The sequence below is a fragment of the Lotus japonicus genome, chromosome 3 (assembly GCF_012489685.1).
Source record: "Lotus japonicus ecotype B-129 chromosome 3, LjGifu_v1.2".
Taxonomy (NCBI): Eukaryota; Viridiplantae; Streptophyta; class Magnoliopsida; order Fabales; family Fabaceae; genus Lotus; species Lotus japonicus.
The window spans coordinates 69,758,441-69,776,411 of NC_080043.1; the positions used below are offsets into that span (position 1 = coordinate 69,758,441).

The 17,971-nt window shown below is 36.0% G+C and overlaps 1 protein-coding gene across 1 annotated transcript; it reads right to left on the reverse strand.

Moving 5' to 3' along the window:
• Positions 1 to 875: 875 nt before the first annotated feature.
• Positions 876 to 17,873, reverse strand: LOC130745529 (peroxisome biogenesis protein 5). Its single transcript, XM_057597834.1, has 15 exons — positions 17,587 to 17,873; positions 17,361 to 17,483; positions 17,104 to 17,248; positions 16,094 to 16,287; positions 15,280 to 15,531; positions 14,320 to 14,436; positions 11,589 to 11,756; positions 9,063 to 9,250; positions 7,620 to 7,866; positions 6,744 to 6,828; positions 6,260 to 6,372; positions 4,348 to 4,572; positions 2,832 to 2,897; positions 1,414 to 1,508; positions 876 to 1,289 (listed from the first exon to the last, which is right to left on the reverse strand). Exons 1-15 carry the CDS (start codon positions 17,707 to 17,709, stop codon positions 1,208 to 1,210), a joined length of 2,223 nt encoding a protein of 740 aa, XP_057453817.1. The 5' UTR covers positions 17,710 to 17,873; the 3' UTR covers positions 876 to 1,207.
• Between the last annotated feature and the right edge of the window lie 98 nt (positions 17,874 to 17,971).

Genomic DNA, 17,971 nt, shown 5'->3' on the forward strand with positions numbered 1-17,971 from the left:
TAGGCTCTAGTACATCATCATTCTTATATTCTTCAAGTGTTTTGCTCATTCCTGAGATATTTGTTAAATTTGATTTTTGGAAAGACGTCTCTCGATGTTTTATCTTTAGCATATAATTGATTTTATTTAGCACATTTACCGAGTCATAATGAAATTATACACATGAAGCGTAACCATTGCTTCCTTTACAATAATTGCGAAAGAAACTGTTCATCTCATGATATAATCTTATTATATTACAGTAATTATAAGCATAAATTTGATAACAAAGCATCATACTGACTTAGGTGACAATAGTGCACATTGCTGACTCAATAAGCACCATCTTATTCAGGTGATAAACAACAGGATATTGACATCACAATTGGCATCAGTACCCATAACAATAAGCCCTTCTATTCGAGAAACAAAAATAATTTTATTTCAATGGTAACAACTTGGGAAGAACTCTCTCAAGTGAGTATTTAAAATACATCAGTACCCATACCAATAATCCCAATAAAACATGGATAATATCCTTTTACCAACACAATTATAGAATGAACCAATACTAGATTGGAAACACCCATATAATCAAACCCACCATCATACATATTACATCAGCAAAAGCATATTTCTATGATCCAAGCTCCCTGGCTTCATCCATGTAAAATTTCATCAGAAAATAATTTTCAAAACAACCCCTGATGAACTAATATTTCTGAACAATATCAAAACCCTTCAAAGAAATCTCTCAATGATCTATTTGGTATCACCTAACCAAGAGAGATTTCTAAGCACAGATGCTTTAACCTTCTCATGCATATAGCTAATATACCCCAGCCAATAAAGTTCTAACCCAACTTTCCACATCAGCGAACTTCAGTAAACAGTAGTTCTGTGATAAATAGCTTTTGTATAATTAAGAAATGAAGACTAGCTGTGTCGAAATCCAGTGTAGGTTTATTATACACTATCATGATATACACCGCATGTTCAAAAGATCAATGAATAATGCCTCATATAGACCTGCATGCTTAGTCACTTGATCGATCTCAGATCTCCTAATAATTTTAAGGGAAACAGAAATCTACAACAAGCTGTAATGGCAGAAGATATACCATTTACAGATCCAAAAGCTTTAAGGCAAAATAGGACTATGTTCAAACATCCACCTCCGCCATGGAACTGCTCCTCCTGTAATTCGTCCATTCATAAGAAAGAAAACTTACTGTAGGGGAAACTCCTTCTGGAGAAGGTCTAGATTACGACTATCACAAGCTTCCAACAAGTCATTCCTGGAAGCACAGCTGGATAATAGAAGGTACAAGGAGTCAAGTCCCAGGAATTTAAATTAACAAATAATTTGAAAATTCATCCTCCATTTCCCCCAGTCAACTTTTCGCCGTTACTTTCTAAAGTTTAAAGCAGTACCTCAATGAAATTCTCAAATATTGCCATGCGTTCTCTGCTTTTGGATTCATGGCAAGTGCCCGAACATAATAACGAATAGACTCATCGTACATGCCCTGTGAGGAAATGTGAAAGGTAAAGCAAATTAGTATATTCATAAAACAATTAAGATACAACTCACTATTTTAAATTAAGGGAATTATATAATATTTATGATCATAAATGAATTACAAGGATATTATATTTATACTAATTTACCATTTCATACTTATATTTTAAAAAATTAAATACTATTTATTTGAAAAGGAAAAATAAGTCTTCCCCTCCCCCTAAATGAAAAGTAAACACTCATTTTAGTCTTCTAAATGCCCAAGCATTATCAATTTGGTCCTCTGGTCCAATGATGTAAAATTTTGACCTCAAATTAGTCTTTTGAAGGACCAATTCGATGCCAAAAACTAACAATGGGCTAATTAGAAGTCACTATTTTGATAATGAAGGTTTAATTTTATATACCAAATAGAAACACTTCGGCTTTTTTAGGCCAATAACACTTTGTTGATGCTGAATCAAAATAAGTATTTAAAATAGGTCATTGACCTATTATAATTTTTATCACCTAGTGGTCATAAATCATAAGTTTGATCCTTTCTATCTCCTTTCTTCTAAATAAAGTTAAAAGTTCAATACAGGGTAAAACAGATTTGTATATTGTCCATGCTTCAAACCCCAGTGTTATCATGTAAGGGTAAGGGAGCATGTCAGACCAAACAAAAATCTAGAGCTTACCTTCATAGCTTAAGCTTTTAGAAAAATTAGTCCTAGAAAAATATGACAAACTGAATATTTATACTAAAAAATATATAAAAAAAACAAACATAGAGAAAAAGATTAAACTTTGAGAGTGACAAATTTCGACCTATATTAAATAGTCACTTTTATAGTGTAGGAGCACACAATTGCAGCTTAACATCTCGAAATAGAGGCTAAACTTGTCCTATCCGCTTGGATGCAAACCAAAGAGCACTTATTGGAGCTTATTTAGTGTTTTTTCTAGTAGATAAAGTCTAATAAGCTCCATTTAGTCTGCATCCAAACGGGGGCATTCTTGCCATGTGTCACTATACCATGATCGAAAGAGAACAGCACCAAAAAACAGTTCCAATTTAAGGTAGGCATAAACATATGCACCAAAATGTATTCCAACCATTGCCAAAATGTTACCACTTCTTGCTTTGTAGCAAACATTAAAATCCAGAACCAAATATTGTATCAAAGTTGAGTAGTTCTACTAGTGTTGCTACCTTACACACACACATGTTGCACTTCTACACTTTCAGTCAACATAAACGTAACTAACCAGAAATGGACATGCATGATTCTACTTCCTACTTGAAAATTTATGATAGAAATTAGCTAAAAGCCCAGCGGAAGCTTACCTGGTTTGCATAACTGATACCCATATTTGCCCAAGCACGAACATAATTAGGCTTTAAATCTAGTGCCTGGAAATACGATTGTTTTATTCAACAGGGAAAAATAAAGACCATTAGAGAAAAATAGATTACTTAGAGAAAGAGATGGCATATCATCCACAAACACAAAGACAAATGGAAAGGTAAACAAAGCAAAAGCAGAATCAAATAAATAAATAAATCCAATATCTCAAATACCTGTCAATAAAATCCTGGAATAATATAGGATAGCTCAAGTGGTAAGAGCTAGGGACATAAGGGTTGGGTGGAATGAAGGGTGAAGGGTCCAGGGTTCGAACCCTGAGGAGTACTAATTTACTAACATTACTAACAACTAATATTTGCCTATAAAAATAAATATATATATATATATAAAAATATTTAAACAATCAAAAGAAGTCGACTGGACAGAGTAGTATCTCACAACACCGCGGAGCAGTTTAACTCAAAAATGTTTTTGGAGATGAAACACAACAACAACATTCTTTTCCCACTAGATGAGTCGGCCATATGGACCAAATGAGACCATAATATTCAATCATGACTAACCATTTAAACCTAAATCTCCAATGGGTTGACTTATAGTCTTCTTTGTCTCCTTTTCCCTTTTGTAAAAGGAATTCCATCCATCAAAACTAATTTCCTTACTAGGATTTCTATGTCATGCTCACACGTGCTCAAACCACCTAAGAAAGGATTCAACCATCTTTTCCACATTAGGGTGCTACAGATTAAAATGTGTTAACCATGATACAAATAAAGGACAAAAACTTAATAATTCTCTAACTGTCTCTAAGAGTTACCTACCACTAATGAACTAACTCATAACAGAACAGGCTGTCCTCATTTGGACCTATTGATACATAATACATCCTAACATAAAGTGTCCAATTTTCACCTCTAAGCTAGAATTAGTGATCTGCCTGCGAACCTTACATCACAAATACCATTTTTTTCCTACTTGCACAAGTGTAGTACATGCATATGTCCAGGCTGCACAGTTCATTCTAAGTACTAACAACATCCTAAGCCTAATAACAACTCCAAAAATTTCTTAAAACCATATCTTTTTCATATACGTCCTTAAAAATCCATGTTTCCTTAAAAAGTCCATAACTTCAAAACTTCAGAAAAGACTGTTAATTTATATCGAACAAAAAAAAGCATGACTGTTCTTCGTAGGCTACCTAGTCCCTACATTTTTTCCTGCTTAACACAGAAATATATAGAATACTTAACCATAAAACCACTAGGAAACATCAGGTACATGAACACAACTATAGACCAGCGATATACTCTAAAAAATAGCTAAAACTAGTATTTGAAGAGTCATTATAAACTCCCTAGCTTATAGATGGTTAGATGACCACCCCATGGTCACATTTGATTTCTCAAAAATCTTTATAAATGAAGCTACATATAAATGTCCTAATTACATTAATGCTACAACCATATCAGGATTACATTCAGTTCGAAGTACCTGCTGGTAAGCCATTATTGCATCAGCACTTTGAACACTGTTTGCTTGTGTTGCGCCAAGCTTGTTCCAGAGAGAGTAATCCTGTGGCTTAAGTTTCAATGCCCTTTCAAAAGATGCAATGGCTTTGTCATATTCCCTGGATAAGTTATACAGGACCCCAAGAACTATGTGGACATCTACATCATCAGGTGAGACCTCAGCTGCTTCATTATATAATCTAGCAACCTGCAGAGAGAAATATAAATCTTTCAAAATAAACCAGAAGATACAATGATGTTAATATAAATATTGTCTTAGATAAGTGTCTCTGTTAGGGTTCTAAATATTGGGCCTGAGTTAGTTTATTTGGGTTATTTTATTTTTATCTTTTAGTTTAAGAGTCAATCTTTCTGTTTAAGAGTCTATATTTTATTTTAGGAGTTTATCTTTTATTTTTGTTAGTCTATCTTCTTTATTTCTTAGTGGTTAAGTCTATCTTTATTACGGTAGTTTATTATAAATAAGAGCTTCTCGTTAGTTAGGGGTAGGATATGAATAATATGATTATTGAGTTTAGTGAAAGGTTTTTACCTTTGGAAGGGTTTTCCCTTTTAAAAGAAGGATTTACTACTTGGGTTTTTATTTTAATAACAGATTCAGTATTTTTATCAGTATTGTCAATTTTGGATGGTGGGTCATGGCAGAAAGCCAAAATCCGGCCATACATGACAAATAATGGCGGCCATATGGCGGTAAGCCAAAAAACCACCATGAGAAACCACCTTGGCACCGTCATGGCAGATATATGATAACACTGATTTTATTCAGAGAATTACCCTTTTATCCCAATTCTTTTGTTTGTTCTGTTTGGGTTAATCCCACCCTAACAATGTCAGAATGTTTGTCTTATGAATCTCAGCTTCAAAAAGAGTAAGAAGCAGAAAGAGGTGGGAAGGTCCAGCATACATGCTGATCTTCATGTCACAGATCAACTTTTATGACCTTATGAGGCTTAAATACTTGTGCAGTGAAGTTGCATCAGCCTCTTCCAACAACTCTAACAAGATTAGTACGATAATCAAACTGTCACCCATATTTTATCTAACCCAGTACTTCATAACATCAAAACATACTGAATGGATTGTCATATTATAGGGAAAATTCTGCGAGCCCTTATTTCTATTTGGTAGTATATTAAAAAAAAACAACTGAAAAGATATAATTACAAAAAGTTTTGACTCATTCAAACTCTTCTTTCTCTTCCATCTCATTTCCATTCACTTTCTCTTCCTATCTCTCTTATCTTACAATCACATCACCTAACATATCTCTCATTCTCTCTCTTTTCTTCCTTTCTCTCACTTGATGTAAGTGTGGGAGAAGTGTGAACAAAAACTTCTTCAATTACGAAGGCCCTTGCTCGGGTGAGGACTGATAGCATATGTAATAAGCATGAATGGTAAAATCTGCAGTCCAGCTTCATGGAAATGTGAAGATAATGGGCTGGGATAATATGTTAATAAAATATTTAATTAACCCTTAACTTGTGTATAATACAAAACACAGTCTGTAATCAGTTAGATTAGTACCCTTGATGTTTGAGTGTTCCCCTCTTCTCTACCCTTCTTTTGAACCCACCAATTACTTCGCTCATTTTCTATGGAAACCCTCTAAAAAGACACATGGGCTAATTAAAATAGAAAATCTAAGTAGACAAACCTTGTCAAAGAGCAAAAGTGAGGAGATAGGACTGGGACTATATGGTCTAAACAAAAGACACAAACAACTGAAAAGACAAGACAAGTCCACTAGGCTTTACGATATGTTTATAACTAAAATTTAATGTGTTCTGCACTTCTGCATGAAGTTTCCCTGTTCTTACTACTAACAAATACGGAAACATAATAATCAGGAAGTATACAATTCCACTTACATCAGCATAGTACAAAGAGGAATCAGACATCTCAGGCGGGGCAAGTGTTCCGTATTTCGGGTGATGACGTAGCCATCCAGAAAGATATTTCAGAGCAGCCGATTGCTCCAGTTCTGCAAACATTCACAAAGACGTTCAAAAAAAATTATCCAGGAATAAAATGCAAAGCCTACAAGTTATTTGCATAATGCTTCCAATTACAAATTTCACTAAATAGAAGACAAGTTTAAGATAGAGTATAAGAATCCTTCCAAAGCTGGCACATTACAAAGCCAAGCAGATAGAACAATAGTTGCTACTCAAAAAGCTCTTCAGCCTTTACAATAATTGCTACCAAAGAGAAACTCATAATATGAGAAGAATTATACACACAAAATCAATACACACATCAACACTTGTATGACAAATGCGCTTGATCTGACTTAAATTTCCTATTGAGTTTTACGTCATTTATCCAGGTAACGAATCAGAAATAGTCGCTCACCATTTGTATGACTGACACCAAGAGCAAGAAGCACTTCCAAGTTTGTAGGATCAGCCTCCTGTGCACGCATCATTGCTGCAATAGCCTGCGTAAATTTCAGAATTTTTATAAAATCTGTAAAGTACGGTCTAAAGCAATTATTATAGAAGAATGTGTAAAGCAAATATTTAAGATATAAAGTTATAGATCAATGCAAAACTAGCACAATTGAGATGAATGCAGATGACTAAACTGCACAATAAACAATAAGGACTTCTGTACAAAGGGACAAGGTGAAGGAAGAAAGCATCAGTGATTTACTAAATAATCAATCCAGAATTACCAACATAATGTTGTACAGTGGCAACATAAAATGAACTCATAGGATTTAGAAGGCTAGTTTCCATATCAAAACAGGATCTTTGAAGAAGAAGAAAAGTTAAAAAAAATAAGTTAAGGAAATAATGTTTCTATTAAATTCCACCTAAATGCATGCAACCACTTCAGTAAATAACCATCATATAATTTGTAAATATGTAATGATCAACAAATATAATAGTATACTACTAATTGTATTGAGATTTTGTATGAACAGAAAGTATGTGTCAAATAAAACTGAAACCAACTTATGTCAAATAAAACTGGAAGCGTAAATGGTTAATGATATATCTTGAACAATCACTGGACGGTAAAGAAGCAAAACAGAGTAGCATAATTAATTGAACGGCAATACCAACTCTGCCATCGATTAGTTGACACATACAAATAAATTGTGTAAAAAACTATTGTTTGGACGATAGAGAATAGTGCCAGGGTATTGTAGTGACTAGTGAGACAATAATATGTCCTTGAAGTCTACATAAATAGGGGGTAATCATCAAGGCGGCATAACCTAACCTGTTGATCATCATCATTCTCTGCATGTGCTATTCCAAGTAGTCTCCACCCTTCAGCATTTTCTGGGTTTTTCAAGACTTCAGCTTCCAGTGCTAGAACTGCTTCACTTAAAAGTCCTTTTCTGAAGAGATCTTGGCCTTCTTTTAGTGGATTTGGATGACCAACATAAGGATTTAAATCTGAGAAGACATACACACCGCTTGAACTATCTAACCGCTGCTTGGCAACAACTTGCTCGTTTAGGAACCTTCACATAACCCCCAAAGAGAATCTAATTAATTCAAGGGAATAACCTCCATGCGGGCATGTAAAAACTTCAAGTTTAAGATGGAAATGTGGGCATAAGCAAAGTATTAGTACAAAATAATTGTAAAGGAAAACCCATTCTATTATATTAGTGAAAGAATAATTAACTAACAAAAAAAAGAACTGCATTTCGAAGGATTGTTCTCCTAACCAACCAAATTAGATCAATAAATAACCTTTATCATCAAATAAGATTAGGAGAATTTTCCCTCACATTAGGTACAACTTAGCTTGTACATTGGACCAATGGGAACCAGCAGTTAGTATAACAAATACTGTATAGTGGCACTATATTCAAAAAATGTGATATCAACAGTCCATTCTCATTTTAAAAGTCTAGATACATTAGCCAATAACAGTTTTCTAATCTCTGTAAATTCTGATTCTATTCATGCAAAGGTAACCTGTGTGTGGGTTGTTGAAAACAAGTCCCCTTTTCCCAGTGCCTTCAGTGATAAATATGTATCTCATCAAGTTGTTTTCCCATGCATTGTCAGGTTCATACACTAGTCTTCAACATGTAATACTGAGTTCAATATTTCACAGAACTCTCTCTCTCTCGCTCTCATATTTTTCACCGTAAGTAGTGTGTAACTATGTACATCATAGATTAGCAAATGGAGTCATGTATGTTCAATCTTTTACGTTGATGGAATGCCACTGCAATCCAGAATAAGAGAAAATAAAAAGAGATGCCTAGAATATGAATTTCCAAGGGCAAGTGTGACATTCTCTTCAATGAAAAAGGTAGGAAAAAGGGAATCAAACAAGAATGGGTGAGACATAATTATCTTAAAAAGGAAAAGGAAAATATAAGACACATTAATCAAGAATTCTAGAAACATCAGCTGAGAACAGCTTTCTAATCTGTTAGTGATTTCAAATTCTGTTCATGAAGCCCCCCCCCCCCCAAAAAAAAAACAAAAAGCATGAGAATAGAAGATGGCATAGTCCAGAGTAATTCAATAATCCTCAAAAGAAAAGGTGTTGTTCAGTAATGTATTCAGTAAATAGTTCTTCATGTCGATAGTCCAAAGGCATTCAGTAAATTCTTAAAAGAAAAGGTATTGTTCGTCAATTCATCCAGTATATAGTTGTTTGTGTAAAAAAAAATGGCAATAGAAAAGTTTGACTTACTCATCATATGCCTGTGCCCAATTATCAGATTCCCCTAAAGCTCCTTCACCAACCTGATCACCAAATTCCTCAGCCCAGTCATTAACATGCAACTTTGAGAATTCATCAACCCACTGATCATTAACTGCTCCATGCTGCTGTCCTTCGGTCGTAAATTCATTCACCCACTGATCAGGTCCATTATAAACCTTGAATCCACAAATCAGCATCCAAAATTTGAGAAAAAATGACTCATCAATTTATTGATCCTAACTTGATATGCACTTTCATCACTTCATATTTACAATAAAAAACAAGAGTCCAAATTAATTTAAGACGGGATGTATCTCAGACTTGCATGAGTAAAAGAGTGGCTTAGTGCATGAAGCTCCTACTATTATGGGTATAGGGAGGTCCGGATACATGTCGCAACACCCCGTTTGTAAAGAGGCTGTTTTCACAAGCTCTTGACTACCAGGTCAAAAAGCCCCCTCAACCCTCAAAACTGTAATCAAGTAAAATGAAATCTTGAAATGGAAACATACAGCACCCTATTCAAATGATTAAATAAGAGCTTCACGACAGTACAAGCAGAAGTAGGAAAACTGATGAGCCTACAATGTTTATCATCCACACACAAAAAAAACATGGAAACCAAAGTGACAGAACCCCACTAACACTCTACTTTCCCATATACATAGAACTACTAAACTCTCAAGTCTCAATAGAAAACTAGGATAAATTTTCTGAATGAAAGGTGAAGTAAAAGCATCTATATGCCAGGAAATATCCTAAACCATCTCAATCAAAACCTTCAAAATCTCATCTGAGTTTGGCCTTTCAAAAAAAAATCTCATCTGAGTAAAAACAGCCACCCAACGCATACCAATTTTATTTTCTGTAAGCCCCAACCCATACTGCCATCTCCACAGAAACAAACAACAGCCCAAAATTATCAGCAAATTAGAAATGTATGTACTCAGTGAAACCATAATCCAAGTGAGCCCCTCATCTGATACAAACTCCACAACTAAAACTGTCCTATGGTTCCAGCTTGAAACCAGCTAATATCACAGCCCTATTCAGTCCATTTAAATCAAGCTTTATATGCCCACAATACAAATTTTGGAAAACCTGCAATAAATCATTTGCCTTGATTTTATTAAACATGATAAATTCCGAAACTGAGTTTCAAAGGAGATTACATAGTAGTAAACCATAAGTTTTGCGGTGTTGAACTTCGCTAGTTAAATTGAAGCAGAGCACTTGCGTTTTCAAGGATGCGTCTTTAACTCATGACCTAGTTTGTCTTGAGATTTTGGGCTAGGCCTAACCCTCCCTCAAAATCTTAGGGACAAGGATTGCAATACCCTTTATAAGCACATCTTTGGTCATATCTTTGGTAAGGACCTTAAAACACCCTCCTCACACTCAAGGCTAGACATGTGGAGCATGAATATCGCTGCCTTGATATTTATGGTGGAAATGCCTTCACGTCCATCATAGGATATTCCACGGCCAGATTAACTTCATCAATTTCTCTTGGAATAAACATGAATTAAATTGACTTCATTAATTTTTTTCTGAAACCGCAGGTCAGGTTGATATTTTTAACTTTCAACTTCTACGAGTAACCTATCATGGGTGGCCCAATAGTGGAAAAGGGGTTGGCACTAATACCATCTTGATAATTTTGACTAGGCCTAACTCTGTCGCAAAAGTTAGCTCCAGTGTAAGGATTGTCCACCCTTTATGGGAATTCTTTGGCCATATCTCTAGTTAATGTGTGACCATAACATTCTACAATAGAATTTTGTTGTTGGGCTTTCAGTGGTGTTTTTTTTTTCTTTTTTGACTTCTGGAGAAATTGGGCAACCTTGCTGCATTTTCTTCCTGCTTTGCAGTATTTCCTAATTCTACCCTACACCCAGTTTTTCACTATAGCAGTACCGCTGAACTAGGAGCTACGGTGAATGTCATAAACCAATTGTTCCAAAAGCTCAAGTTGTTGGGTGAAGACATATGCATGGTTTTATATTATATTTCATACGCTCGCCCTCACGCAAGAGCCTAATGGGCTTAAATCGTAGACATTGCTACTCTTGGAACTTAGACGGATCTAGGATAGGCTTTAATTCCATGTCATAAACCAATTGTCCCAAAAGCTTAAGTTGTTGGGTGAAGCCATGAAAGGTTTTATATTATATTTCTAGCCGTGAGAAACCTAACGATATATACTTTTTACAATCACCTAAAATGAAGGGCACAATTATGACTGGTAGTGTTATATTAGTAAACACAATTTGAAGTTCAAGGCCAGTATTTTGTGTTACAATTATTCAGAGCCTTTCAGAAAGCTCCCTGATTACGATCTCACTTGTTTTCTGAATCAAACTCTCCTTATTTTTTTGTCTCATTAGGTCAAAAGTAATAAAAACCATATCTTGAACTCTTGATAGGAATTTCTTTAAATGAATATATGCAAATTAGTAATCAAGAACACAAAAAACATGCAAAAGAATATGGTTTCAAGCTCAGTGGACACACCTTATTATTTAAATATTCACCAGCCCATCCATGATCATTATTATATTGCTGTTGGTATTCTCCGGCCCAATCTCCAGATGCAGGTAATGCAGTTTCTTTAACTTGATTGTCATCAATAATCAACTCACCACGGCTCATCTTTGAGACAAATTGAAGGAATTTAGAGTTCTGCATTCCCAAAAAGCATGTTATTGAAACTTGTTATTTCAAAAAAAAAAAAATGCATGCTACAATTGGATAAGATATTCTGCGTGACAAGAACATTAAAATAAAGCACAGAAAAAACAAGCTCATCAACACAAAGATTATTATTCCCTACACATGCCTTCTAGGATATAATTTGACAAAATTATGGCATAGCACCAACAGTGTCCTTAAAACGAACCTTATCCCATCAAATATTAATGAACATCGTGAGCACTCTGCATCAACCTAAAACACCAGATTGCAGCATAAACAGCCAGCCGGCAAATTATTTTTCCTCAATCCTGTGATCTCACATTTTAAGATTGGGCAACCCACTTTTTAGGATTTTTGGACAGAGGTGGGTAGCCAAAAATATTTTTCCCTCAATCCTTTGATCTTCCCTTTCTATCTATTTCTCATCCTGTGAAAAATTAGGGATCACTGTAAATGTAAACAAATTAATACCTAAGACTCCTATTACCTAACAAACCTAGAGTATTGGATCTTATACTGTTAGCTGTCCTACGCTAGATCTCCACGACACCCTCCACCAAAATGATTTCCACTAAGCACAAGTGATCTTGCCTTCTTCTGAATAGTAGTACTAACGAACCTAGAGTATTGGATCTTATACTGTTAGCTGTCCTCCACTAGATCTCCACGACACCCTCCACCAAAATGATTTCCACTAAGCACCAAGTGATCTTGCCTTCTTCTGAATAGTAGTACTACCGAAACTAATTAAATTAATTGCATTCAAGTGAGAAATAGAATACACTTTAATGTAGTAGACAGAAATACTGCACCCACGTGACCAACAATTTATGTTTTTACCACCTGAAATCCATGTTAATGAACATAATAACCATGCGTGTCAGCAACTTTCTCACAATCAGAAAATTAAGCTAAATCCAATATCTATCTACAATATCCACATACAAGATTCAATACATGTAATCTTATGATTGTAAAAGTAAGACGATTTAGGTGATTAATTTACAAATATTGCTCCTGAAATTCTCAGTATATTTTCCAAACAACTTAGAACGCTCATACAATCTACTTTAGTAGATCATATGGATTAGGGGTGTCCACCAACCCGTCACCCGCCCGAAAACCGAAAAACCCGAATTTCTGTGTGTGTCAACGGGTGGGTCGGATCGGATATCGGGTCATTCCTATGAAATAAACCAGTTTTAAACGGTCTAACTCAGTCGGTGGCGGTTTTGAGAAATTTTCCGTCGGTACCCGACCGACACGGTACCTTATATGTTAAAATAACATTTCCCTGCAGATACAGCTCCCTATGTAGTCCCAATATAATTATATATAACCATTGTGTGTCAAAAGCAGTTATAACACATCAATACATAATAAAAAAATATTAACCACTGTCCACTTTATGTCAAGTTCATTGTAGCTACTATACCTATGAAGTAACTTTTCTATCCTATAGCTTCCAGCTGCCATCGACCATGCTTCAATAATTCTGATATATTTTATTTTGTTTCTATTAGAACGCACATCCCAATATGAAGTCCAAAACAATAGAACCATTTCTCAAAGTTAATCTAGCAATCACCTTTGCTCTGTTGCTCAATTCTCTCACCCTCTCATTTTCCGGTGGACTTCCTCTCTCTACCTTTTCTCATCATACAACTCTTCTTCTTCCCATCGCACAACAATCGCTCGCACCTCCGAGACCTAGCCACCTTCTCTTCTTGCATCCTCTTCGCCGTAGCAGCTGGGCTCCAGCGCCACCGCTACGGCCCAACATATCTTCACTCTCGGTTTCTAACCTTTCTGAGTTCCCATACATGTTTAACACTCTCATATGTTGTTAACCTAAGCCTCTGAAATCGCACATCTCAAACCCTAAGCCTCTGAAATCGCTTCATCCTCCATGCTTCTCTGATCCGAAAGAGTTTGCTCATCTTCATCAATCGATTCTGATGTGAAATCGCAAGGATGAAGTGAACATTCTCTTTCGCATGAGAAAAGCAATGGAAAAAAATTGTTCTTGACTTCATGGTAAGTTGGTAATGGTATCTCCAGATCTGATCTTCTTGGTTAATTTGTTCTATGCTCTTCATCTTTCTGTTCTGATGTTCTCTGCAAACCCGGTAGAACCCGCCCGACCCGCCCGTTACCCGACCAACCCGAAACCGACCCAAACCGACACAACCCACGGTCGGTTATGGGCCCAGTTTTGTCTCATGCGGGTTCGGTCGGTGGAGCTTTTTGGGCCCGAATCCGACCGAACCCGACCGGTGGACAGGCCTAATATGGATGTGCGAAAAGTTTCTAAGGAAAAATATGAAAAAATATTCGACCAATGATACCGGATCCAAAAATATGTGTCTGTGTAATAATATACATTAGCTAGAACAGAAAGACAAACATAGTGAACAGAGAGCAAAGTAAATTAATAAAACCCAAAACCTGTTGAACTTGCATCTTCTTTAATCTCATAATAAGATACTAGATTGCAATGATTTACACCCTTGCGAAATAGAAATATAAAAGATATGAACAGTGAATAAACCTGGAATTTAGGGTCAGCATTCTGGGCCAATGTATTTGCGAGCATACGAGTCTGCTCCATTGCAGCAAAGTTTGGCATGTTCATACCTCGCATTTGATCTACTGACGACAATTGAGACTGCAAGAGAGAATTATTTTTTAAGAAATATAGAAAGTTAATTAATTTAATAATATCAAGGTAATATTGAGACATCGATTAATATAATATCCACAAATACCAACATAATCCATGCCTATGGATACCAACATCAAGACCGTTGAAAAAAGAGTGCATTCCATCAAAGACACATTGTGTGGAGAAAAAGGATGCCTCTTTCCCATTATTGGTTAAAATTTTATTGCATGACTTCATTACTTGGGTTCTACCCATTTTGGATATCCTGACTGAAATTATGATAATCTCAAAACACAAAATACATCAAACTGCCAGATATATTCTCATGGCATTCCTTACACAAGCCTTTCTCCTGATATGTGTGCTATGCACAGTTGATGGATACCAACATCAAGATGGAGAGTTCTTTTTAAGGGAAGCCTGTATAGATTGTGAAATTTAAACTAAAAGGAAAAAGTCGTGCAATGGTGGAAAAGGCTGTTGAAGAAACATCCAAGGCTATGAAAACCTAAAATTTAAACTTGCCAGTCAACAAAAAGCAAAATTGAGGAAGTAATCTCCACTACATAATTATAAGATGAACTTGTTTGGGAGACTTCATGGATTGACCAGAACTGGGTATACCACAGGTCTAAAATTATATCAAATTCGGCATTTGAGAAACTTTAACCACAATTTTGTTAGCAATCCTATAATATTTGCAGCAGGACCGCAGCAGTCAATTCAGCAGCTCAGGGATTTGAATCATGCGTTATCAGAGTGACTCAATACTGGGTTGATTTAAAGATTAAAAAGATTAAGAAACTTTGAATTATAGCTAGAAATAGAACAATAAAGACTTCTCACATGTTCAAATTCAGAAGCCCAACCATTCGCACCGTGCTGTTGCTCAAATGAGTTGGCCCAAGAATCAGGATTATCATGTCTTTCCCTATTTTGACTGAATTCCGTAATCCATCCGTCTGCAGGATGAGCACCAAGTCTCTGGTTGCCTTGAGACTCATTCCAGTAATCCTCAAGCTCCCGAAGTCTTTCAGGCATAGGTCCCTTACCACGGACATTACTGTCAATATCTAGAGAGCATAGAAGTGCATTTACCTGAAAAGTGATTATATGTGATAACTCAAGAGTTAAACAATCAAGTCAAAAGAAATAGAATGAAGGCATTTTATTTAAGGACAATCTTGCAACATATCCGGTAGTTCCTGAGTAAAATTTGGTAGAGCTATAAGCCTATAACCTAAAATGTGATGATGCTAAAAGTTTGACTAATAAAATAAAAGGTCAGCTCACAGCTGAAATGTACAAAGATATAAACAAAACACCTATGAGACTGAAGTTACTCCAAGCCAGCATAATCTCATATTCTCATGTTAATTTGCATTAAAAAAAATAAGTTTTTAAAAGTCATTTTGATATAACTTGAAAGCAGATAACAAGGAGGAACCTCTTCCGCAACTCACATCAGAGATTAGGTGAACCCTCTTGTACCTATTGAAAACATTGAAGTCTAACCACCCACAACCATTTAAAAAAACATCAACTTCCCTCAATGATCAGTTCAGTTTTTAGATCATTATGTTTATATGCGTGTGGCAACCTAAATAAGTGAAAAAGAAGTTAACTGAAACCAGATGAACCTATTCATGAATTTCCTTACTTGGGCATTGATAAACTCTTCATTTTTATCTGCAAAGAGATGCCTCGCCATTATGCTGCTGCGGTCACGAATGCATTGTTTATCACCTTCAGATAAACCCAACATTGGAAGAGGGGCAGGATGAAAAGGTATTCCACCACGGCTGCTATCAAGAAATGAGTGCAAAAAGCTAGATAGAACTCTTTGTGGTGTCCCTGATATATAGCAAAAAGAACAAACATCAATTTGATATCTCTGATTTTATTTTACCAATCTCAAAGCATCAAAATAGCATTGAGTCCATGGGACAAATGCTACAAACTATAGCACGTCAACTAAAGCTCAACAAAGGGACACGTCAAAGGAAATTATGCAAACAGGATGGCAATTCTAAAAGATAAGCACTGCATCAGAAGTCACTCCCAATGAACCTAAAGCAGGCCAACTAAAAAACAACCAACCTCAAAGACCTTAGCCCCCATGCACTTCCATTACCTTTTTTTACATTTGATAAAAAGGAATTCATTTAGACAAAGAGAAGATGATTATAAAGCATAAGGATGATAAGAGAACTTCCTCTAAATGGAAAAAGACAAAAAAAAGAAAACATCAATGAAGTAAAGCTTCTCAATGAAACATCCTTGAAAACTGGTTGCTTTAGTAATCAAGTCCCAGTGCCTTCTTTATACTTGCATGGTCTTCACTCAGTGAAGAAAATTTTGAAATACGATAGCACATTTGGTTTAACTTTTTTAAGCAAGTACTATTCGCCTATTCAGTAAAAAATGTTTTCATAAGGAAAAAAAAAAGTCGTGAACAACAAATAAACAATCATATTCCGGAAACAGCTAAAATATTCAGGGTTTGATTGAACCAAAGAGAACTGAACATGTTTCATTCCATCTGTGCTACTATAATCCAAAACTTCTCAGCTAAAAGCCTCTCTCTCGCTTTGATCACAAGTTATCTTACTTTAAGAATACAAAAAACAAAATAATAATCCAAACAATCCCAAAATTCCAGAAAAATACCATCCAATGCAGGTTGATGAAGCTGTTGAGGCGGTGGCACCCTCCCATAGGGTTGACCAACCCTTCCCTCACGCTGTATCTCATCCCACGTTTCCTCGAGCCCGCCCGCGCCAGCCGACCTAAAACTATTCAAAAACGCCGAACCCTGTCCATCCAAACAAACCAACCACACACAAAAAACCAAGTCCAATCCTTCAATTCAAATCATCACAACAAGTAGAACCAATCCACCATAACAATAAGCAGCATAACCAAACCTGAGAATTGGAATCGAGGAAGGGCTTATCGAATTCGGAACCGGGAAGCTGGAGCGGAGGCTGGGAGTAGAATTGGGAAGCGGGGCCAGTGGGAGTGGAGGTAGGGATTTCCTTCAGCCTCTCCTGTTACGTTTTTCGCCGTAATTGAATCAATCAATTCAAACAACTAACAGTGATGATGATGATGATGATGATGATGATGAGTGAAAAGTTGAAGAAGAGGTACCTGAGTCTTGGAGGAAGAACCGACGAGGACGTTGGCGAGAGCGCCGAGAGGGTTGGCGGAGGAAGAAGAAGCGGAGGGGTCAGGGCAAGCTGTGGCGCCAGTGATAAGGTCACGCATCGCCATGGTAACTAACTCTGTTTTTTCTTGATACTGAATCGATGGATGGGTGGATGCGATTCCTTCTTTCTTTTTTTTCTTCCAAGACACAACGAGGCTGTTGTTGCTGCTGCCTCGTTTTTCTTCTTTCCTCGTCACCCCTCTCTTGTGTAGTTTTTTTATTTTTGTTATCTTCAAGGCATATGCTATCCTTGTTTGTCATTTTCTAGGCAATTATTTTTCGTTTTAATGGATTTTTAAATAAAATTAGCACATGCTTAAATACGAA